Genomic DNA, 24,230 nt, shown 5'->3' with positions numbered 1-24,230 from the left:
TGGGAAGGGGTTAGGAACAAGTCATAATGCCCTTTAATCATGTTAGAACCTCCTCCTTCTCTCAGCTCCCTCTCTGCTGAACACCTTAAAGGAATGGTCAGTCATTCACAGTGAGTTCAGCTATAAAGATTCAGAGACTGATTTACTGTACTGCGTGGAACACCATCTTCATTGGATTCACAGGAACATACTGGGGGAATATATAGTATAGTGGGGCCAGTGGGGAAGCTGCAGTCCAGCTCAGATGGCCCTGGAGGTGTTTTTGGTGTATTATTGAGTGGTAAATTCAGTTCTTATGTGGAAACCCAGTTGCTGTTATATAATCGTATAAGGGATGACTGTAGTTCTTGTGTTTGACCCAGGATTTGCTAATGAAATCTTCAATGTTTTCTGCACTTTTTGCTACGTTTATTATGAGTATCACACATGAGATGAGATGGCAAATTGTCTCGAACCAAATAAACAATGTTAGAATTGAAAATACAAATCCTGCTGATAATTGTTACACGTTTTCTCCTCGGAAACATCATAATTGATTACGATGTGTGGGTTCGTGCTCATGCCTGTGAAGAAATGAACACAATCATACACTGCTAGATACAACTGAGTCAGCAGCAGTCCAAGTAATTACTTTATTTATCTCCAGGGAGTCTGTTGCTTAATAGACATTTACTGTGTTGTTTGACTGAAGACTTTATGGCAGTCCCCCCCGTGAGAAATGTGCTTTGCTTATATCATATAGAGACCCTATCTGACTTTTAACAATGCCTTTGATAAGCCGACATAATATATGCTGAAGGTACAGACAGTACATTAATTTCAGTGTGAATTTTAGGGGGCGTCGAAACAAAAACGTTACTTTTTTTACGTTTGACCTTCTCTCCTCTGTGTTTACTGGTCCTGATTGGATTAGGAGTCTTCTGTGCTAAGTAAATATGGCAGTTTGTCTTTTGTTTTTGCAGAGATTTGAGTTGGATTACTCTGTTGTAGTTTCACTGATGTCAAGTGTCTTTGGGTCTTAGCAAAACATGTGGCTTTTTCAAGTCCTCCAAAGTGGCGAAAATAATAGAAAATGCTGCCATCTTCCTCATAGGAGTGTTGTGTAATTAGAGCCCAGGGGTTTGTTTTAATGATGTTTGTACACTCTCAAGCATAGAGCCCAGGCATTGAATTCATGTTTTATTATCACAATTAACAATAGCTGCACTACTGTAAACAGGAGCAATTGCTACAAAAACACACAACGACTCAGTAACTGTGCAGGCCAGCCGGTTTGGGTTTAGAGAAACATGAGATGAGACATGGCAGCCAAAGCATGTTGAATAAAGACCAACAGTGAAGAGGCTTTTGGTTTTTAGGTGCAGTGCAGATTTGGTGTACAAATGAGTTGTGTAACCTTGACACAGATGGAAATAAAGTCAAACTCACTCAGGGAACTGTCTGTACTCAAAAACATCCAGCTTGCCTTATGATTGACACACCTCTGGGCGATTTTCTGTATCTAGGGAAGGGAGGAGGGGTGTGTGTGGGGGGGGGGGGGGGGGGCATGGAGGACTAAATGTAGGGGGCAGTTGGCAAGGAGGACAAGGGACGGGGAGGGAAGGGTTCCCACGTCACCTCTCATTTTGCCACAGTGGTGACTGACACCTATTGTAACAAGACATTTCATGCTCTGTTTGGTGCCTGGCCACCTTCTAATGAGGGTAACAGTGTGTTATAGCTCAGCTCTAGATTTTTTGATCTCGCCTATGTATTTTTGTTGGAAGAGGTTTAAAAGTTATCCTCTAAGTCTTAGAGTCTAAGAGGTCAAATTTTCTGTTTCTTCACCACTCAATGTCATCTTTGTACCTCTCTGTGTGATGCACGTGAGGAAACTTAACTGATGAGCCTATGATTCGTCTAAAGCTTAGTCTTGATGCCATGTAGAAAACTGTAGTTCACCCAAATACATTCTCCAAATCTCAAGTCGTGTCTGGTTTGCATCTCTATTTGAAACACTGATTCAGCGAGCAGCTTTTTTAGGTGCCCTTTTGCTTATGCTCAGATGTACAGTAGTCTGCTATGAAGGAGTTGATGTAAACTCCAGTGCACTCTTGTTCAACACAGTTCAACTGTGCCTGCAATACTTTCCTAAAAGGACAGGTCATTCTGTCCCGAACACTTATGTCAGCTCACTGAGCTCAAATCATTGGAAGAGGGGAAACAGTTTCCTTGGTTTCCTTGCATAACTGTGTAAATAACGTGAATGTTATTTTCATTGACTGTTGTAGCTTGTATGTTGTGAAAAGCCTTGATGATGGTTATACAGTATTTTTTTTATGAATATCTGATGTGTATGTAAGAAACTTGAATTGCGGCATCTTCCAATCATGCCCTGATCATTGTTTTCTTCATAACCCTGCTTTGTTGTTGCAACAGTACACAGAGGGTATAAAACAGCATGGCAGCTTATCATGAGAGAGTGGGGCATTTTTGTCTTGAATGAACCACCATTGTAAAGGACATCCATGCCTCTGAAGTGGACTAAAAATTAGGGATGGGCATTCGACTAAATTGTCTTAGTCGATCGTCGGGAGAATTAACGATCGATTTTCGATTAATCATTAATATTTTTATATTAAAATTCACTATTTATAGGCTATATTCAAAATGCAATGAAAATACAAAAACACAGCGTGTTTTCCTCATTGAGATCTTTATTACAAGATGAACTCTTGTGGCAGTTAAACCGGATCCGTTCAATTGAAGATACGCGCTGCTGTGCTCTAGCAGCGGAGCCTGCAGCGGAGCCGGTGCTTATAAACACAACTGACCCTCGTTTTTTTTTCCAAAATAATAATAATATTTAAAAAAATCATGTTAAACAATAACTTAACCAAAAATATATAATACTTAGGTCGGACAGGTTTTGCCAAATGTAACTCAAAACTATCAAAAAAGGCACCAAGTCGAGAAAGAGGGAGATTAGCCTACCCAACAATGAATTAGGCTTATTAACAAAGCTTCATAAAAAATAACCAGTAACTCACATACAACTTCAGCACCAGTCTACTGATTTTTGTTGAGAAAGATGAGCATGTTAACATGCTCTGGGGTCAGACGCGACTGCAGCCTGGTGACCGTTAGTCCAGCCGCCGAAAACACCCGCTCTGAGGGGACCGACGTTGCCGTGATGCACAGGTACCTTTTTTTAAACAAAATGGTCCCACACCACACTTCGCCGTGACCTCTTCATGATTACTTTTGAAATACACGGAAACTCGCAGGTAACTGAGTAGGCCTGTGGCGTTTTTTTCAAATATTGCCCCCGTGTGGTAAAATTAAGCAATAAGCCCCAAGAGGCCGAGGGTTTCGCTGATTTTACAACAGGTAAGGGGAGTTGTTTGGCACGACGCGAAGCCTAGTTTCATCGACTAAAAAAATAATGTCATCGACGAAATTCTAATGATCAATTAATCGATCGTCGATTAATCATGCCCATCCCTACTAAAAATACAACCCTACCCAAGGTTTCTAAGCAACCAGGTAGTGATGCACATTAACACAATACATAGGAAACCTCTAAACTCCGCGGCCATTTCCGCCTGCTGTTGCCGGGTGTGCGTTCTCAGTCCGGGTTGGCTGTTACTACCATAATTACCTACTACGGCACCAGCTTTTCTAAAGCTACCTCTCTGCTTCAATATGCATATTCCGTAATGCAATTTAGCCTAATGTAGCAGTAAATTAATTGTGTAGTGCGCGAGTAGTACTATGCAATTCAGAGCGTTTCCGCAAGTCATTGTTGATAGCGGTAATTACAGAGATCTTCTCTCTTGCTAATTGCCATGCGCTGGTATAACTCTGAGAGCTTGTGTTCAAAACCCAAAAGTCCCAGGCATCCGTACTCGGATAAGGAATACAGGAATACAATGTAGACAAATAAATCTTGGGTGGATAGTAACATGGTGAGCCTTGACTGAGGCTTTAAAGCCAAGGGTAGAGCTGCAAAAATGTAATGGCTTTCCTGATCCTTTGACCTCCCCTCTCTGTGAAATACCTGGATACACTTGCATAGTCAGACTTCAGCAGAAATTACACTGCAGATGTACAGTATTGTCAGGGATGCAAGATTCCCAGGATCTGTTTGGTTGACCTTGAGAAGAGGCAAATCCCCCATTCCACATGTTGACTGATTGAATGTCCCCTCGGCAGATGCAGGGTCACTCACTAGCTTTCCGTAAAACTTTCAAGCTCGTTTGTACGCCGTCATTCTCCTGTCACCCCCCCCCCCCCTGCCCCCAAACACACACACACACACACACCCTCACTCCCCCCCCCCCCCCCCCAATGCCACTGTCTAGAGGAGGTGCCATCATTACTGTAGCGTACGGTGCACCTGCGGGATTCCCGACGTGGAGACTCACTGAGAGACTCATTGATCATGATCAGAGTCCCCAGATATGATGATAAGTATGATGAATGATTCTTATGACTCATCATAAGGGGGCAGGGGGTGCCGCGGAGAAAGGTACAGTGTTAGTTTCTGACGTGACCATTTGTTCTTTGTGAGGTGTATATGTCAAGGTGAAAGCTTATCACTGCAGAGCGATAGATTGACAGGATGACAGGCAGGCAGAGTCAGAGAATGCCCCCAGAAGCTGTGAATCATCCAAAGAGACTAGCTGCAAATGCAATAGAGTTCCATCAATACAGACTCATCTTCTCCACTGGTGAAATTGCAGGTATAATGGGAGAAGTTTTCAGAGGATGGTGAGGTGTGTAGTAGAACTTTGAGAAAAATAAAGGGGGGGTGGAACACACGCCTCCAAGTCTCCAAGGCCCCCCTGGAGCTCCGACAAAGACAAGGTGCTACTGGCTGTGGCGATGGCACCGCGATCGATGCAGCTGTTTTTCAGGAGGCGGAGGCGGCAACTGGAAAGGGGAGGGGGGGGCTGGCCCCCTGAGGCCATTTTCACTGTGGCTCCAGGGCTGACGGTCGAGCACGCGCACACACACACACACACACAGGAAGCCCATTAATTAATGTCAGCTGCAAAATGTTCCTCTCCCTCCAAGTGCAGTTAATTTGCAAGGCCAAGAACATCATAACCATTATGCTTGAAGATTACCCAGGAGGTAAAAAGCTTTATCTCATTAAACACTTAAGTGTGGTGGTACCGTATAGACTATTCTGAGGGACATTGTAGACATGGTAGTTGATGACAGGGCAGTGTTCCAAATGACAGCAGTGTTCAGCTGGACAAAACACAATATCCATCATTTAAAAGAAGTAATATTTCTGTCATTACATAAAAACCCTTTATGATGCATTTGGACAGTAGCTATGTTAAATTATTTGTTTACATGATAATCATATTCTTGAATTTGTAATCGATCTTGATTATTTTAGATTTTTTAATCTAAATTGAATGATTGGCCAGCTGCATCTCACGGAAAGTGAGGAGTACATAAATTTGAAATCAATCCACTTTTATCAGTTAAGAGTGTATCTTTTGACACCATGACAGTTTTTTTTTTCTAGGGCCCATAAATCTTTCTCACTGCTGTCTGCAGAAAGCCTTGTATTAGTTGAGCTATAGGCTTGACCAATGAACACAGACAGCCATTGACCTGCCACACTGAAGTCATTTCTATTGTCCACACTTTCTCAAGTGGAATGGTAAAAGTGAATGCGGGAGTGGTAGGGAACAGAATGAGTCAAGTGTGCTGTGTGATGTGATCTCCCAGGTAGGTGCCAGTCTCCTCCCATCACTCCTAGTTGATTTGCAGAGCTCAGCCGGCAGCTCCCACAGGAGTGGATTGGGTGATGTGAGGAGGATCAGTGGGTCAATATCTAATCAACTGGATGAGGAGGCTGCAGGAGAGCAGAGAGCGCTGGGGACTGTGTGGGTTCCACAGGTCTCAGGGGCAGCCAGGCCAGGCCAGCTGGCCCAGGCCCTAGTGGTGGAGGGAGGGAGTGGGAGACGCACTGATGGGGAAACTGACAAATCACTGGCAACCCAGACACAGCAGCCTGGGCAGGCACCTTGACGGGCAGGCAGCCGCCCTACGTGACTGCACATGCCGACTGTTCCCCACCCCACCTGCATCGTCCCTCATCTACCCACCCCCACCCCCCTCTCTCTCCTCCTCCTCGTCCTCTCCTTCTCCTCTCAACGAAAACCCAAATGTCAGGTCAGTCTCAGAACTGTAGATTATCTCAGACGCACCACACAAATATTCCTTCGGTGTGGCTGGCAGGACAACCTTGGGAGGCATCAAGGAGACAGGAGTGTATACTGACTGTATTCAGATACAGAGAGAAATGGCTTTTAAACCCCTGTCATTCACCACAGCCTCTGTGTTTTTACTGCTTGACTGACTGTTGGGTTTCTGAACGAGAGGCCTGACGTTAGTAATGCACAGCGAAAATGAGTCTAGTGTCAAGTGACTCCATACCTCCTGTTTGTACCTAGCAGTATCTTCAGATTTAGTGTTAGACATACCGTTCTGTACATAGAGTTATGCATACAGTAAGCGGTGGTGTGGTAGAGCCATGTACAGGTACGTACTGTTTCCCTTGTCTTGAGGCAGGAGGACTCACCCACCACCGCTTTCTCCCTGTTTACCAGCTGTCTCACAGGATCGGACAAAATAAATAGATGTCTTGACGTTTAGTAACATCCCAAGATAAAAAAAACAAGCCGCTTTATGTTTCTGCTACAGTATGTGACAGGTGTCGTGGCGTGTTAATGTCGTGGTACTGTAAATTGAAGCCTATCCAGTGAAGTGTTATTGTTTGTTTTTCTCTCTCTCTCTCTCTCTCTCTCTCAGGCTGACCATACACGCTGAGTGCCCCATGCACCTGGAGGATTTCCCCATGGATGCACACGCCTGTCCTCTGAAGTTTGGGAGCTGTAAGTCTCACTGCATATGCACGTCTGTATCTGTTCCACAGCAACTGACATCACAGAGATAGAGGTGATGGAACAGATCTATATTTACAAACAGTGCTCTATTTTTGTTCGCCAAGTAGCTATTTTATATTGGTCAAAGCTCTAAATCTGTTTTGAATAGACTATGTGAATTGCAACATTTAATCGAGGCTTTTGCCCCTTTCATTAATTCTACCTCTATCGCTGCTACTCTCCTCTTCTCTACCAAGCACTCTCTGAGTCATGTTTCGCAGGATATGACAGAGGGAGGGGATTTCATAAGTTATTATTCCAGGAAATAATAACTGTACCAATGACATATTAAAGGTCAGAGTGACACGGCGTTCAGGACGCTGTGAATAAAACATCAGGTGGCCAATAAAACAAAAGGGCCCCCTTTCAGGGCCTTTCAGCAGGACTCTTATATTTGCAGACTTTGTGCACAAAGCCCCCTTTGGTGCAGCTCCTGTATTTATATCAACGGAAATCTGTTGTAAAGCCCAGGAACAATCGGCTCCTTAACGCAACAGTACACGGTTGGCAAGTAATTAGCGGCCTTTGTTGAGGCCTGCTGTGGTACAGGCAATCTGCTGCAACGCGCTCGCCCCAATCACTGCTATTTTACATGCAATTTCTCTTCATTGGAAATGGCACAGCAATCCCAAACATAAAGTAAATGTATTTTTATTCTCCTACGAGTACTGAAGCTCAAATTCTGAATATCAGCTAAATACACCATGGTTTGTTTTGTCCCCTCATAGAAAAAAAATAACTAATTTCAGTGTAGATTTATGATATTATTCGGCACATAAAGGAGATCTCAGAGCCAGGGCAGCGTGCTGTGACAGAACAATGCAGATGTGGGTAATGTACATGCAGGTTTGCTAGTGTCTTTGGTTTCATATGATTTAGCCTACATCATCTGAATGAGGTCTATGATACAGTATGTTTCAAAGTCACAATGTGTAGTCAAGGGAATTCATTTCAGTTACATTTAGCTATGATTTACAATCATACTGGCTATGTGTGGGAAACTGGCTATGATTTACAATCATAGCCAGTAAATGCATCTACAGTATAGTATTATTTGTACAAATTCACTTGAAAACAGATATTGCCATGTTGATCAATCAGCAAATTTTAGCACATTTTCACCACATTATTTCTACGAGCATTTACCTACAGTAGTATTCACAAGAAAACGTTGTGGTGGCAAAAAGATATTTCAAACAGTTAAAAACGATTGGTAAGTTCCAGGTGATTTTTGTCATGAATTCCATTAGAATATAAAAACAGACCAAGAAGATAAAAAAACTTCTGGGCCTGGAATGCTGTAGGACATGTTGCTTGTTTTATAGTATCCTGTATGCTGTGGTCTGGAACTGTATACACCTGTCCTGGCACAATGGATATCCAGAGAGAATAGACCTCTCCCTCTCCCTCACTTTGAATTGATTGGGTATGAGCATAGAGAAAGATTTCCGAGCCTTGAATAGAGGAGGGTTTTATTGTGCAATGAAATTGTCTGACATTGTTGACCTTTTCCTATGAGCTGGGGTGGGACTGAACCACACTCTGTGTCCTCTTCAGCAAACAGACACAGCCATAGAATGCGCTTGTTTATTAGAGAATAGAACTATACACTTCATAACCAATTACAATTATTTTCAGATGATGAGGCATTGAAGTATAGGAAGGATTTGATTAATGGTCTCCCAAGAGAATTAAACAATAACTTTCTCTGTGGCTATCAAAATTTAATTAGCAAACCTCCAGCTGATGTTTGAATTATGTTCATGGTACTCAACTGGGATATGTTGTCCCCCCATCTCCTCCCCTATAATGCAGAGCAATTGTAGTGTGTGTGTGTGTGTGTGTGTGTGTGTGTGTGTGTGTGTGTGTGTGTGTGTGTGTGTGTGTGTGTGTGTGTGCGTGCGTGTGCGTGTGCGTGCATGTGTGCGTGCGAGTGCGAGCGCAGTCTTCTTTAAATGCATTTCAGGCTCCTCTCCAAAGGCTTGTCCTGCATTCAAACTCGATAAGCCCCATTTATGACATTATTCTTTGTGCTGAGAAACCTCCAGTTCAAGGTGCCACATTTATAAACTAATCAAAGCACAAGGGCAGCCTGCTTGTATTAAACTCTCATTCAAATACACTTCATTGGTATGCATTTATTCAGATCAATGCATGCACCCTTTTTCACATAACCTTTGTTTGTTGCCATTATCAGGATTAACCATTGGTAGCCTTTGGAACAATGCTGCATTATAGAAAGGATTGCCTAATAAACAGTACTCACTATGCATAAAAAAACATAATTTTTATTTTCCATTCTCACTCGTGGTCTCTCTGCCTCTACTTGTGTGTATGTCTATCTGTCCATCTGTACCCCCCCCCCCCCCCCTCTCTCTCTCTCTCTCTCTCTCTCTCTTTCTCTCTCTCTTTCTCGTTCTCTTTTCCAGATGCTTATACCAACAATGAGGTTATCTATTTATGGACCCAAGGACCTGAGAAGTCTGTGGCTGTGGCAGAGGATGGCTCAAGGCTAAACCAGTATGACCTACTGGGTCACGTTATTGGGAAAGAGACCATCAGTTCCAGCACAGGTAGCCCAAACACGGTCTTAACATGCCAATATTAACATGCAGCTCCAGGACAGGCACTATACTCCTATGTTATCAAAACATTAACACAGAGACAACGGTTTTTAAGTCTTGGAACATCTGCTTTGAATAAAAAAAAAAAGAAAAGATCTCTCTTTTCAGCTCCTGGCGTGCAAGACAATTTGGATTAATTAATTTCTCCCTTTTTTCCTTTGTCCACCGTTGGCATATACTTACAGATTCCATTTGTGTCTTTTTGTAAAGTCATTTATCTGCGCTGCTTTGCAAGCGGCTGGCTCATCGATTGGTTTCTGCTGCTGTTATTGGGGTCAGTGTGGTCTCACCACTGAAAGAGAGACTTGCTGAGTGTGAGAGAAGAAGGCGCCCGCTGATGACTGAATGCAGTGCCTTTCTCAGGCTGGTGGAGACCGACAAACTCTCCTATTTTACCCCCCCCCCCTCCATCTGTGAAAAATGGAATATGTGAAAATGCAGGGGAGATGAATAAGGCTGATCTTTGTGGCAGTTCCCATTTAAATGCCATTTAATCTGAGAACACACACTCTGATTTCAGATTGAAATACACATTGATCCCCCAAGCTTGGGGAAGTATTTTAAATGGTAGCAAATAGGAAAATGTTCAACTTTTTCAGTGGTGAAAAAACTATTCATCAGTACTATAAAGATAAGGTTCCTTGGAGCAGGGAGGGGGGGAAAACTCTACTTTTTGACTGATTGAGCTCAGGTTTGGAGTCCAGGCGAATTGGCAGTGAATTATAGGAAATTCTGTCAGCCAGCACTGTTGATCAGCCATTCATTTGATCTTAAATTCTGATTGCCATAGCTGCTGCGAAAACCCCTTTATCTACAACACCCACAATACTGATCGTTTTTCCTCACCATCCTCTTGGGGGAGGGGGGGGGGGGGGTGGTTGGTCAATCTCTTTCTACAAGCCAACGACAGCTATTCAAATCAGAGGACCCATGCTCAAAGACACAGGATACATGATAGACAGATACTGTCTAACCTCTTTTTAGTAGCTGTGATGTATTAGGGCCTTTTGTCTCTGCTCTCTTATTGTTCAGTCTGGTTGTATGGCTGCTGTGATAGAACCAGCGTGACAAGATAGGGGCTGTTGTGGGTTGGACTCTCGACAGAGATATCAGAGCACAGGCTCCAGAGGCATGGTAGAAATGTCCCTTGTGTCCATTCAGACTGACATGCCAGTGATGCCTCTTAGTGATCCACATCACTGCCACAACGGCTAAGTGTTTAATGCTGTTCTTGTGGAGGTTTCCAGATATCTACAAAAAAAGCCACATTCAAAACATAGTTTACTGTACATGTTTTCGACATACTGTAGTGTGTAATGTAGTGTGTAAGTCTATTCAACATACAGAAGTTTACCATCCAGGGAATACATTCTACAGTAGGTACTGGATCACATTGTGCTTGCAATGTTTTAAACACCAGGTTTTGCAAGATTACTTAAGCAATAACACATGAGGGTTTCTACATTGTGGATATCTGAACGTGGATATCTATATGTTCCGATATCTGTTACGGATGGGGGGCGCACTTCTCAGTGCGGTCCCGAGGTGTCTCCCTCCGGCCGCCCACCGTGCCGCCTCACTCTCTCTCTCACTCTCTCACTCACTCATCATGGACTCATCACCTGCACCTGTGTTTAATTGTCACTGATGCCTTATATACCCTCACTTCTCTTCACTCCCCGCTCAGTCTTCACAGTGTGTGCACCGTGTGTTGGTCACCTGAGATATGAAAGCCATGGAATCTATACAAGTACTGTTTTGGAGAATTTGTTTTCTCCCCTTTTGTTTTCGAGTAAAGTCTGTGTTTGTATCCTGTTTTGCCAATTCTCCTTTAAGTAAAGAACCTTTAGTTTGGTATCGCTGCCTACTCGTCTGCCTCTATTATATGCATCGCACCTGGGTCCGCTCATCATACCAAAACGTTATAGATATCCTAGATATAGCAAACCCTCTTGTGTGTTATTGCTTTTATACAACTGGTTTACACTGACAACAAGCAATAGTGCTAGTTGTTTTTGTCATGATATACTGTATTGTATTGGTTTATTCTCCCCACCCATAAAAGCAGTTCATAAAACTGTTACCGTAGTCGGGGACGCAGGTTGCTTGATAGTTCTGGAACGCATCGTCTAATATGATTGGCATGGCAACCCAGTAAACAAATCTCTAGATGGCTGGCTTATAAAAGCTAGCTAGCCAGAGGAGTGTAGCAGCATAAGAATGACAAAAACAACCATGAATGATCCATTATTGTAAGAATCCTTCCATTGATATAGCAACTTACAGTGTTTATGGCCTATGTGTACATTTTGCAAGTGAAAGTGATGAGGTAGCCATACTGATATTGTAGATATCGGAATGGCTGTAATGCTTCTTGGCCAGTCACAATGCTTGATTTGATCAACCTGTTTGCATGCGTTTTGTAATATTCTGTCACACTGCATTGCGTACAGTATAGTATGTTTTTTCCTAAGGAGCTGGAGACAGTGAGGCGTGCTGCTTTAACACACTAGCTGTGTTTGTCACCATATAACTGATGCCACTGCTGCCAAGGTCAACAGATCTAATCTGGACTAACAGTGGTGGGAAAATAAATCTCTGCCTTTAACAACCAGACGCTGTGACACACAAGCAATCAGTTAACCTCCACACTCACACACAGACACACTGCTTCCCACCGGATCCCATTGCTGTGCGCGCACGCATGCATGCTGGTGTATTAACTTTCATAAATATAGTTTTGAATATTTCAGCAGGGTGCTTGTGTTTGTCTGGACCGAACATGAGCTGTATTAATAATTCATTTCCTCTGCATCTCTCTCTCTCTCTCTCTCTCCCTGTCTCTCTTTCTCCTTCCCTCTCTCCCCCCAACCCTCCTCCCACCTTAGGAGAATATGTAGTGATGACAACGTATTTCCATTTGAAAAGGAAAATTGGCTATTTTGTGATTCAAACCTACCTCCCCTGCATCATGACTGTCATCCTGTCTCAGGTCTCCTTCTGGCTAAACAGAGAGTCGGTTCCCGCCCGCACTGTATTCGGTGAGTGTCTTCTTCCCCTATCTCCTTAACCTCGAAATGCACTTAACCAGTAATTGAACCATTCCGACAATTTGGAGAGCTGTTGTTTAAATGATGAAGCTCCATCAAAACAAGTGTGCAGCTTACGCATTTGTGGAGCAGCTTTTGTTCACATCATCAGATGCATTTGAGAAACTGTAGTGCCAGGGCAAAGTACAAAAAGTTAATCTTGGAGAAGTTTTGCTTCAAACTGCAAAGTGTATAAACAGCTCAGTGCCCATATTGGCACAGTGGGACCCGGGACAGTGATGAATTTGGTTTTAAAACTGTGCTTAGATCACAGGATTGACCTGTAATTACCTTGGCCACCGCAAAATCACCTAATTAATCACAGATTAGTGGGAGCAAACTTGGAGGGGAATTAAGTTGGAGAAAGTGAGGCCGTCCACCCCAGGGGACGGAGTGATAAAAAGGAAGCGTTGGAGTTGCATCTCACGCACAGGATATTGGGTGTGCTTTGCAGAAAGTTTAAGCTGGCCAAGTTTTAAGAGATTATTGCTTATTGAGCTCTTGCTAACTTTGGCAAGGTGTCTGGCTTTGTCAACACTTTTTTGGGGGGAGGAACGCATCAGGTGCAAAGCACTGCTGATCCTGCCAGCATGGCTAGAGAGACTGAGGAAGGGTGGGATTCTGCTTCCACTGTGATGGGACAGAATGAAACCTGAGCTCTGCCAATTTGAGTTTGTGGAGTAGAAAGGAAAGTCAGCTCATTCAGGCTTAGGAGAAATGATAGAGTAACAAATAAAAGTTCTGCTCCGTCCTCCAAAGCAATGTCAAAGTAAATAATGAAAACACCTAAACCTCTAGTCGGGAAAAGGAAATATTTCCTGATCTAGGCATACAACTTTAAAAGAAGGCAACAACAGCTATGAGGCACTGTATGGCAACATATATTATCGTAAACAGATCCTGACTCCACACACACACACACACACAAACAAACACTTACACACCCGAATGATATCATTGTATGTGTGTAAAAATGTATATCCATCTGCCTGGATATTGACACGTTCCCCATAGCTGATTTGATGCATGACACTAGTAGTACTGGTTCTTTAGACTGTGACTAACTGTTCTGGAAACGTGACTAATTTGAGAAATCAGAGTCATTGAAAAACATTCATCTCACTACCTAGTGCCTCTCATGTAAAGAAGCCAGCTAGCATATGTTTCTTCTAATCAGTTTACCCCACACTCAAAGATAAGAGCGTGCACATTATTCCCCCTCCTCTCTCCTCGGTCATGGAAGCCCACGGTTTTGCCTCTCAGGCTGTGATGAGGAGTGTGTCATGGCAACCCAAAGTGCCTCCCCTGGCAGGCCTCTGTTTGGCGGCTAATTAGTGTTTCAGAGCAGGGCATGCAGTCAAGCACAAATTATAGAAATAGAGAGGCCAGAGTGAATATCATGTTATGGATTGATTGTCTGTAAGCTGAACAGGCATGTTGGATGTTGGTTCCAATTATAATGTGTTATAATTGGAGCTGAGCATATATGTGTCTGAGCACTGCACTAGGTGGGAATTATCTAATGTATTTCCTGTGGCACACTCCCCCCCTACCAGATAAGGCTTCTTAATTTTCAGAGTCCAATTTTCTCTTCATGAAGAGAGAGCCTTCACCCAGTACAGTATGACTACCTGAATGAAGTCTTTTTGATTTCCAAGCAAAGTCACAGTAAGATGGCTGTTCTTCCTGTAAGTGTTGATATCTTTTCTCATATGTTCCCTTTATTATCGTAGCGGCTCGGTTGAAAGCCAAGGCCATAGGGAATCTTTCAGCAGACACCCAGCAGTTTGTGTCTGCTGCTAGGTGAAGTGTACTCCAAGTGTTTGTTGGGTACACAGCATGAGCAAATTGTTACTTGTAATCGGGGTGCACAAAGGCACTGCATTGTTTAAAGACAGGTGTGGAATTAATGGAAGTGTGAGAGCAGCCTCAGGGCTGTAGACTGCCGGAGCGTCCAGGTAAACAGGTGTCCTGCTTGAGAAGGTGTTCATTCTCCAGCTGCTCCACATCATACTCTCTCCCAGGGCTGGTCTGGAGCGGAGAGGAGGGTAAAAACTGCCCTGAATGGCTGGACAATCACTTCCACTCAGGGGAGGCTGGTGGAGGTAAAAATCAGACGGGCACGCGTTTGATAACATTCATCATTCCATACCATTAATTACAATGAGCCCGTCCTCTGATTTCTATGTCCACCAGCCTCCCCTGCTTCCACTGATATCCAACATCCTATGCCAACTCTGCTGGAGCTGTCCAAAGAGCTCTAAAACTGTTTAAATATTTTAGGAAAAACTGCTCACTTGTCTGGTATAAATAGCAGCCAATTCAGAGCCTATGTTTATGAGTATCAGCGGCTCCGGAACACTGTTTGAAAGTTGATATTTAATGAATCATTTGTTCCCTGGCGGGTTGCCAGGTTGTAGATTCAGCTCTGGCTGGCGTGACCTGATATTTTGTGTGGATAATCCAGTTTGTAATTTTCTCATTCACCCAAATGTAATGTGTGATTTACGAGTTGTACAGTGGACGTTGAACACAATACAATACAATCTCTAGTGACATTCTGGTTAGGTCTTCTATTGATGTTTTTTTAATTGCCTGATGGAAGCCCTATGGAAACTTAAATGTGGCGATTGCAACCTTTCGTTCTCGAACATTTCTCATTTGTCAATATTTTTCACCATTTCAGCAATGGTAGAATACCAATATTAAAGTATGCAACATACTTTGTCCAGATGCACAATATACGTGCACTTCAGGGACATTTCAATGCTATCTGTTGAATTAAATACAAATCATTGTTGTCCCGGCAGACGTATTATTGGGATATATTTGTATCGTTTGCATAAATCAACAGTATGAGCACAGACTTCAAAGATTCAGATTTCTTATTTTGGAGTCAGAGGGACAAGATGACCTCCTCCGCTGCACAATGTCAATTTTTAGAGCCTATATTTTCTTTTAACAGATGAGACAGGTGGGAACAGGTGAAGTGGAATGATTGCTTATATCTGCTTTGATGGACACCCATTCTCAGCTCTCCTCTCATTTCATTCTTTAAATTCCATGAGACGTCGACGACAAAGGCAGGTGTGCACAATGACCTATAAAAGATTCCGATTTCACACAGCAATTGATTTATCTTCTCAAATCTCTCTCTGTATTGTTATTCAAATTCTACATTGACGCTGACACTTAGGAAGAGCCTTGCATGCGAACCCACATTTGGAATGCTTATGTCTTGGATCTAATTGGGTTTGGGGGCCAAATTGAATCGGTATATCTTGGTACAGTACGTCCGATTCTGTCAAATGTCGAGCAGTAATGACATCCAAGATTGTAGAGGACTTTTCATCACAGCTCTTTTAGTCTCAAACAATGCAAGGAAAGACAAATTAATGATATCTCATGATATCTCAATTAATGATATCTCTAGATCTGATGGCTTTGTCATACTGCTGGACATGCTGATGATGCAGGTGGTTGATTAAACCTATTCGATCTCCTAAAGCCCTCCTGCGTCATGGGTAAATCTCTCCCCCCCCCCACCTCCAACATGGACATTCTGTGGTAGTTGGAACCCCACTATAAGTCACAGCAACCCCTCAGATCTCCATGAGATGAGCAACATGACCTTCTATACCAAGTGCAGCCCTACTCTGCCTGGCTGCATCTATCCCACAGCCAAACCCACCCATAGCAGCTCATCTCCCTATGAAGTGGTTGTTCCATGTTCTTCAGACAGATGGCAGGGGACCGCCGAGCCACCTGTGCTGTATCAATACAGGGATTACTGTGTATCATCAGACAAGCTCGGCAGAGCACTCCTGTGGGGCCTTCCCAATCCACAGCTCTGTTAGACTCAAAGTGTGGATGTACAGTAGTGGAGGGGAGAGGAGCCAAGGTTGTAAAGGTTAGATTAGACCTGCATCTGGAATATAAAACTCTGCTATATGGGTATGAAGGATACAGTATCTCTATTAAAAAAAATGAAATAAGTGGGAGTGTGTGCATACAGTGTGTGCATGTGCGTAAAAAGTATGTTTGTCAGTAAATACACTGTCTCATTACGTTGCTATTCTGTTCTTCTTTGTCCTCAGGGGTCACCACAGTTCTAACCATGACTACCCTGAGCATCAGTGCCAGGAACTCCCTGCCTAAAGTGGCCTATGCCACAGCTATGGACTGGTTCATGGCAGTGTGCTATGCCTTTGTCTTCTCGGCCCTGATCGAGTTTGCGACAGTCAACTACTTCACCAAGCGCAGCTGGGCATGGGACGGCCAGAAGGAGGCCCAGGAAATGAGGGTGAGTGCAGCGGCTTGCAGCGGCTTGCAGTGTTTGCGCGATCTTCATAAAATACTGTAGGTACTAATGGATTACCTACAGTGCATTTAGAAAGTTATAGCACCTTACAGGTTAATGCAGTACCATATACACCATTACACAGGTTCAAAAGCCCTCCTTACTCTCTGTGTGCTCTTGCTGCTGTTGTGGTAGGCTAATCACAACCATGTCTCCATCCTCATTAATCTGCTAGATAGTGTGCCTGAAATGAGCCTGTCTCCTCCTCGCCTCTCTCTCTCTCTCCCTCTCTCTCTCTCTCTCTCTCCCTCTCTCTCTCTCTCTCTCTCTCTCTCTCTCTCTCTCTCTCTCTCTCTCTCTCTCTCTCTCTCTGTCTCTCTCTCTCTCTCTCTGTCTCTCTCTCTCTCTCTCTCTCTCTCTCTCTCTCTCTCTCTAGAGTCGAGTGGCTTTTTGCTTATTCTAGATTATTTGCTCTCTATCTAGCCTCCCCTGATAACCTCCTGAAAAATGAGCGTCTTCAGAGCTAATGGCTCAGAAAGGCGGCGAGGGAAGCCAGACGAGCCCTCATATTGTTTTGTTCTGGGGGGATGAGGAGTTATTGTACCTGGGAAACACTGATAGAAAGTCCCATCTCAGCCTCCTGAAGCCAGCCAGGGGTAATCTGTAAAGAGACACTTTATTTATTCATTAACAGCCCAACGGAGCAGGAACTGTGGTGCTGAACATGGTGAGCAGGGGGTGAGCAAGAACTCCCAGAGACAGTATCCTCCTGCACATAAACACAGTGTATGTATCACCCTTAGACTGAGCGACAGCCATAATTAAGCTAGATGGGGGGTTATATGAGGAGCTCATTAATAAGCATTGTGACTTTGACGCTCCTGAGCTGTAAAGCGTCTTGTAGGCGTTTTGATTTTCAAAAAAAAGTTTTGGACAGTTTTTGGGTGCCATCAAGGGCCTGTTTCATGCGAAACATCTGTGATGGTATTAATAGTAAGTGGAGAAGTTTTAAAATGGGATAAACTGTGTATCTGGTACTCGATTTTGAAGTCCTCGTTAGTGTGCGTTTGTCAACCGTCGTCAACATTTGGAGAAACATCTCAGGCTTTCATCCACTGCTGAAGATCTGAGACAGTCCCAAATCCATTTCAGGCTTCACATTATGCTGAGTGTGAACGACTCTCAGCCATTGGTCAAACAATCCCAGTTCTTGGTACAATAAGTTGACCGGTGGTCCTCTGTATGATTGGCACCATTGCATATTGCTGACATGAAGCCTTTTCTCTAGTCAGGGATGATTTTCTGAATTATAATGCAGAGTGGAGTGTTTTGTCTTTGATGCTTTGTCTTAATGGCAGCAGGCTGTCCTGTGTTCTCTGGCCCAGTGCTGAGCAGGCAGTTGTCGTGATGGATCTGAGAGGTAGGGGTGACTCTGTGAACGATAGCGTGCCATCACAGTCCTCACTGATAAAAGCTCCTGGAGAGCTAACGGATGAAACGCTGTAAGCTTTATCCTCGTTTAAAGTCTTTTGCTTCAAGAGGACAGTGTATGAAGAAGGACTATAATGAAATGGAGGTTCCTTAGAGAGAAGAGGAGGAGGAGAAGGAGGAGGACTCCTGGCTGTGGGTCCTGTTGGGAGTATCGTCCCCAGTCTTCAGAGGCTGGGTTGGGAGCTGCCACTCCTAATGGAGCCAGATGGTGACCTCATTGGCCTGAGGCTCTGTCTCTGTTGATGCCCAGAGTGGTGTTCCGGAGGAGGGTCGATGGGAGGTAATTTACCTCAGTGGCTGTGGAGGTCCTCTCTGCTCTCACTGTTGCCCTTTTTTGTCAGACGTGTCCTGTTAGACATCACCGTGTTGTGAGCCTGGTCAGCAGCACCACTGCACACTCTCCTGCAACCTAATGAGGCGCCCAGGGGCTGGCTGGTCAGGGGCTCAGGTACCGTAGGTGTACAAGGCTTTTAGTTAGCTTTCACTGAACAGATCGAAAAATAGTGAACAGGTATTGCAGAAAATGATTGAATTTTGAAACATTGAGTGGAATTGATATGCATTCACTCATTAGAATCATTGTGATATTTTGCGTATAAATCATAACAAAAATGGCTTACAATGTCATACTGTAACACAGGCAGTGTGCTACAATAACAGTATGTGGTTATTTTGTATCAGAGGATACTTGACACATTTTTGCCTGCATTGTGCCAGTGTTTTGTTAGAGAAAGTGTGAGATGGAAAAACAAGGGAGAGAGAGAGAGCAGTAGGAGGTGAGAGTAGGGCATTAGCGCAGGGGAGAGGCAGCATTTACCTTGATTAGGGATTTTAAAGCATGTTTAATTCATGCTGGCTGACAGACAGTCTGTAACACACTCTGCAGTAATGAGAGTGTGGTGCAGTCAGGTCTCTGTAGAGCCCAGCCACCTCTACAGCTGTCACTGCTCCCAGCAGTCCAGTCCACCACCGCCATACACACACCCAGGGACCCTCATTCTTCCCAAACCATGTCCATACACACACCCAGGGACCCTCATTCTTCCCAAACCATGTCCATACACACACCCAGGGACCCACATTCTTCCCAAACCATGTCCATACACACACCCAGGGACCCACATTCTTCCCAAACCATGTCCATACACACACCCAGGGACCCTCATTCTTCCCAAACCATGTCCATACACACACCCAGGGACCCTCATTCTTCCCAAACCATGTCCATACACACACCCAGGGACCCACATTCTTCCCAAACCATGTCCATACACACACCCAGGGACCCACATTCTTCCCAAACCATGTCCATACACATACTCAGGGACACACCCTTAGTTCCAAACACACACACACACACTGATAAACATTCTCAGCCCCTATGTCCATACACACACACACACACACACACACACACACACACACACACACACACACAAACCCACACACACACACATATACAGCACAGCACAGCACATACTCTTGGCCATGAGATAAGCCAACACTATTTCTCAGAACACAGACACAGAGAGACACTTTAAGGCCAAAGATACTCTGTCACACCCGTATACCCACATAGCTAGACACTTTCAGCCCTAGGATACTCAGACACCCTCACACGCTTATGTACACATGCACAGGCAATGTCTCCCAACACCTCTTCATATAGGGCCAAGGGGCACACATAGAGTAACACACACATGCTCTCAGGCATGTTTCTGCCCCGCACTCGCCGAAAGCCCTCATATAATCACACGCACACATCTTTGCCCTAAAGCCATTTATGCATACTGCTGTTCATGTTGTTACATTGTGGGCCCCAATTTTCTTCCGCTAAAAAGCGCTGCACAACACTAAAACCATGTGCAAAGACGGTTTCGGAAATTGGGTGTCCACCCAACCAACACAAACTTTGCACCAATGTAGGCGGGGGAGTAAATGGGAGTTTTCACGGACATGCCAAGGGGAGTTGGCGTTTTAAAACACCTATGACGTTCCATGTTCAATAATAGGCGAAAATATAAACTTAGTTGATCATAGAGGCAGCAGTTGTCGTCTGTTGGGGATAGTCTCGTACCAACAGTACATCCTCTGGTGTATATTCTGGCATTAGGCCTACTAAAACATCAAATGACCAATGTTGCATAAATCGAATGCCTCCCCTCTCTGTGGCAACTCCTAATTAAATCATAGAACCATACATGTCTTTGATGGGGTAAACAATCAAATAGGATATCTTAAACATTGTATACTGTAGATTATAGTACAATATGCATACCTACTTCAGAGATATATATATGTTCGGAGAGCCTTTACGCACAAATTAAAAAGATTGTTAGAATCATCCTGAAAATTGAACAATTCCACTTTTTTGATACGTGGTAATATTGGAAGGGGAAAATAATATAAACTAGCATATAATAGGCCTATGTAAGTCCACCCCTACACTGCATAATCGCCCACACTGACCATTGGAACCGTGTGCATTGCTGTCTTAACAATGTGTTACACAATGATCCCACAATGTATTTCTTTTTATGTTGAATATTATCCACTATTGCCAGCGACCCCCCAAGTAGGCCTACTAAAGCTACTGTAATGACAACCATAAAGTCCTGACTGCGTTTACAGGGAGGAAACAAAAAGGTATGAAATTATATCAATTCATGCAACAGTAAGACTACACTAAAGTGGCAGGTAATTATGGTTATGACTGGGAGTTGCGAAAGATAAAGGAGAATTGCTATTCTGACATTCGCAGTGAAATCCTGATTGTCGAGGACAATGGACATCTTCATATAATAATAAATGATCCCCACCCACTCAGTGCCGGAGACGTGCCCTCCGCCGTTACGCTAACTGACATTTTGCTGATAAAAATGACCAACTTAGCGGCCACCCCCACTAAAACGCAGAGTTGCGCAGCGCTCTTTAGCAGAAGCAAATTGGGGCCTTGTGTTCACAAGAGCATTGTTTTCTAAACCAAGCATCCTGCTACGTCTGTCTTTGCCTGTATCTTACACACTACTGGTCACAACTTGAATTATATGGACTCCTTACCTTCTCCAATAGCTGATTGGCAGGTATGTACTTGCAGGAGGTTGGCAGTTCTCCTGATACTAGGGATAAATGAGCTTAGGTTGCAGTGGTAAGGGTCATGAGACGCTGGTTAATAGTTATCCCTCACTCATGCTGATGTAAGCCATGGCTATGATAGAAGGGGCCCAGGGTGTTGTTGGATCAGCAGGAATCGATACCCTGTGAAAGCCTCGGGGCATCCAGGGGGCAGGAGCCGTCACTGTTGAGAGACTCCCTCCTCAATGATCTCCACTGATATTGGCATGAGATAGAGCCCTGGCCCCAGCCAGCCAGCAGCCTCTCTGTCCAACAGCGTCCCTTGGTTTTCACTCTGTTTTCAGACCCCTGTGTGATGGATTGGATGCTTTTCTGTGGTAGTTTGTTGTCGTTTTTTTGGAAAGGAGTACTCTTTTTAACGGTTCTTTGGTGAAATGCAATCTATTACCCTTCGTTACCCCTACTTACCCATTTGGATCACCCTCTCTCTCATGAATACTAAAGTTTTAGACAAAAATCAATCGCACTGGAGTGTCATGGTTGTTCCTCTGAATGTGCTCTGCTTACGTTCTACTCTGATCCACACCTTTATGTGCCACCCCTTGTAATCGTTACTGTAGTGATGACAGAAACTTGGCAATATCTATGTCAAACTGGATACATCTTTAGAGTGATTTTCATATGAAATGTTACTCACCCTGACTCACCCTTACTCACTGTGTGGCCCAAAACTGCTTCTCACTTGTCTATATCTCCTATCATATTCCTGTCGCCTCGTACTCCCCCTCCTAATCTACGACCTATATACTGTACAGCCCCCGTCCTCCCGAGTGCAGTTTGTCAGCCATGTTTACAGGTGCACTGATTTAGCTCAGCGACTCATCCTTCTCTGTTGCACTGCTACTCTGCAGTGCCACCAGTAGAGCCTGCCTCTGGTGCTCTGCTCTGCTCTGCTCTCTTTTAAAAAAAATAAAAAATAAAAATAAAATAAAAGCCTCTCGGAAATTAAATCATGATCTTGCCCACGGACTCTTCATTTTTGCCCTGAAACTTTTGACCCAACATGTGCATGTAGCAAGTCTCCCCCCGTGCCCTGGGGTGTGCCTCTTCTCACTGTGATGTATGTATATTTTGTTGTCAGAGGCTCATGCGATTTGCCACTTATTGGAGCGTGGTTGCGTAGTGTTCCATGACCCTGGCCTTTTGTCTTGGCTGCAAGGGTAGCCTAGATCCCTTGCAGGAAGAGAGTTTTTCAGCTCAGCTCTGGACCCAATGATGCAGAATAGGGGATGTCATACTGTTCCCATCAGGTACCTTGAGCATCAGTGCACCCCCAGTCAAAACAGTACCAGGAGATTGTGTCATTTTTAAAAAAAAAACAAGGCTTTCGTTAACAACTAAGCATGGAGCAGGTTGCGTTAGAGAAATATCTTTAGTTTTCTACTTGTCTTTTCAGGCATCCTTTCAGAGTAACTTTGTGTGGATCAAAAATAGGATCATATGTGTATTGTTTTTCTAATTTTCTTGTTGTGTTATTCTGCTTTTGTTTCCTCGATGTGAGATCAAATGGGGGTATGGTTTGGTTTGGTGCCTCAGCCCTGACTTCCTTTATTTCTCTTTTCCTTTTTTTGCAGAGAAGAGAATCGTCCTCTCTCTCCAAAAAGGCCAACAACACGTTCAACATTGTTGGAACGACCTACACCATCAACGTAGCGAAAGACCCAGGTTTAACCACCATCTCCAAGAGTGCCACCCACTCCACAGCTCCTGTCAAACATCACCATCACCCAAAGATGGATGACCCATACATGGAGGCCAGGAAATCCTACAACCGCGTCAGCAAAGTTGATAAGATATCACGCATCATTTTCCCGGTGCTTTTCTTCATCTTCAACTTGGTCTACTGGGTCACATACGTCAACAGGAACCCCGCCATCATGAGGTCCAACCCCCAAAATTGAACTCCTACTGTAGGTCTGAGGATGCACGAGGCCAAGTCCACAACATGCTTGTATCATTGTTTTTGACTTAATTTTGATATTTGCAAGTCTAAATTGGTCGAAGACAAACATTCTATTCGATTCATATGTACAGTATATAGTTGAACTAAATGTTCGTTCGTTTTTTTTTCCTGATTATTTGTTGTTAGATAGAATTGTCAGATGTGGTGTTTTGGACATGTTTTCTCTTCTCTCGGACATGGAAACAGGGAAGCATGTGTTTTGAATCCTTCATCGTAGCTCATTACAGAGGATCAGGTCCCGGTACATCTCAGTGTGTGTACACAACACACACCATTCACCCTGTAATGTGTCAGAAAAAAGGCCATTGGCTGCTTGCCGCTATAGTGGGCTTTCATAGCCAAGGGCAGCATGTAGAGTTCCATAGGAACATCATTAATAATCGTCAGTGTCTGCCCTTCTGCTAGCGCTGAATCTCAACAGACCCAACGCAATATCATCTGGAATTGCTTTTGTGTCCTATGGGCCTGCCTGTGCATTTTCCAGTCCAGTGACTCTTATTGTTTTAACAGGCTGAGTATGCTCAAAGAGAAAGAAGCAGTGTGCCTTTTTGAATACCCACATTATCAAGATAAAGCTTTTGGCACACACGCACACAACGAACGAACACACTCACACACACACACACACACACACACACACACACAAAGACGTATCTACGCACACAGACACACATACAC

At 43.9% G+C, this 24,230-nt stretch overlaps 1 protein-coding gene across 2 annotated transcripts in view; it reads left to right on the top strand.

Annotated features, from left to right (window-relative positions):
- gabra3 (gamma-aminobutyric acid type A receptor subunit alpha3) overlaps positions 1–23,490 on the top strand; it is a gene marked incomplete at both ends in the record, with an annotated part of 52,988 nt that extends 29,498 nt beyond the window's left edge. The window contains 5 exons of one of the 2 annotated variants that reach the window (XM_083665047.1): positions 6,817–6,899; positions 9,380–9,523; positions 12,463–12,615; positions 16,761–16,966; positions 23,164–23,490. In XM_083665047.1, coding sequence (XP_083521173.1) covers positions 6,817–6,899; positions 9,380–9,523; positions 12,463–12,615; positions 16,761–16,966; positions 23,164–23,490 — 913 coding nt within the window. Of the gene's footprint in view, positions 1–6,816; positions 6,900–9,379; positions 9,524–12,462; positions 12,616–16,760; positions 16,998–23,125 lie in introns of both variants that reach the window. The other variant, XM_083665048.1, reaches the window with a different exon arrangement.
- Between the last annotated feature and the right edge of the window lie 740 nt (positions 23,491–24,230).

The sequence above is a fragment of the Argentina silus genome (assembly GCF_951799395.1).
Source record: "Argentina silus genome assembly, chromosome: 2".
NCBI classification, from domain to species: Eukaryota; Metazoa; Chordata; class Actinopteri; order Argentiniformes; family Argentinidae; genus Argentina; species Argentina silus.
Note: the sequence above shows the minus strand (reverse complement) of the source record. Positions and strands in the feature narration are given on the sequence as shown.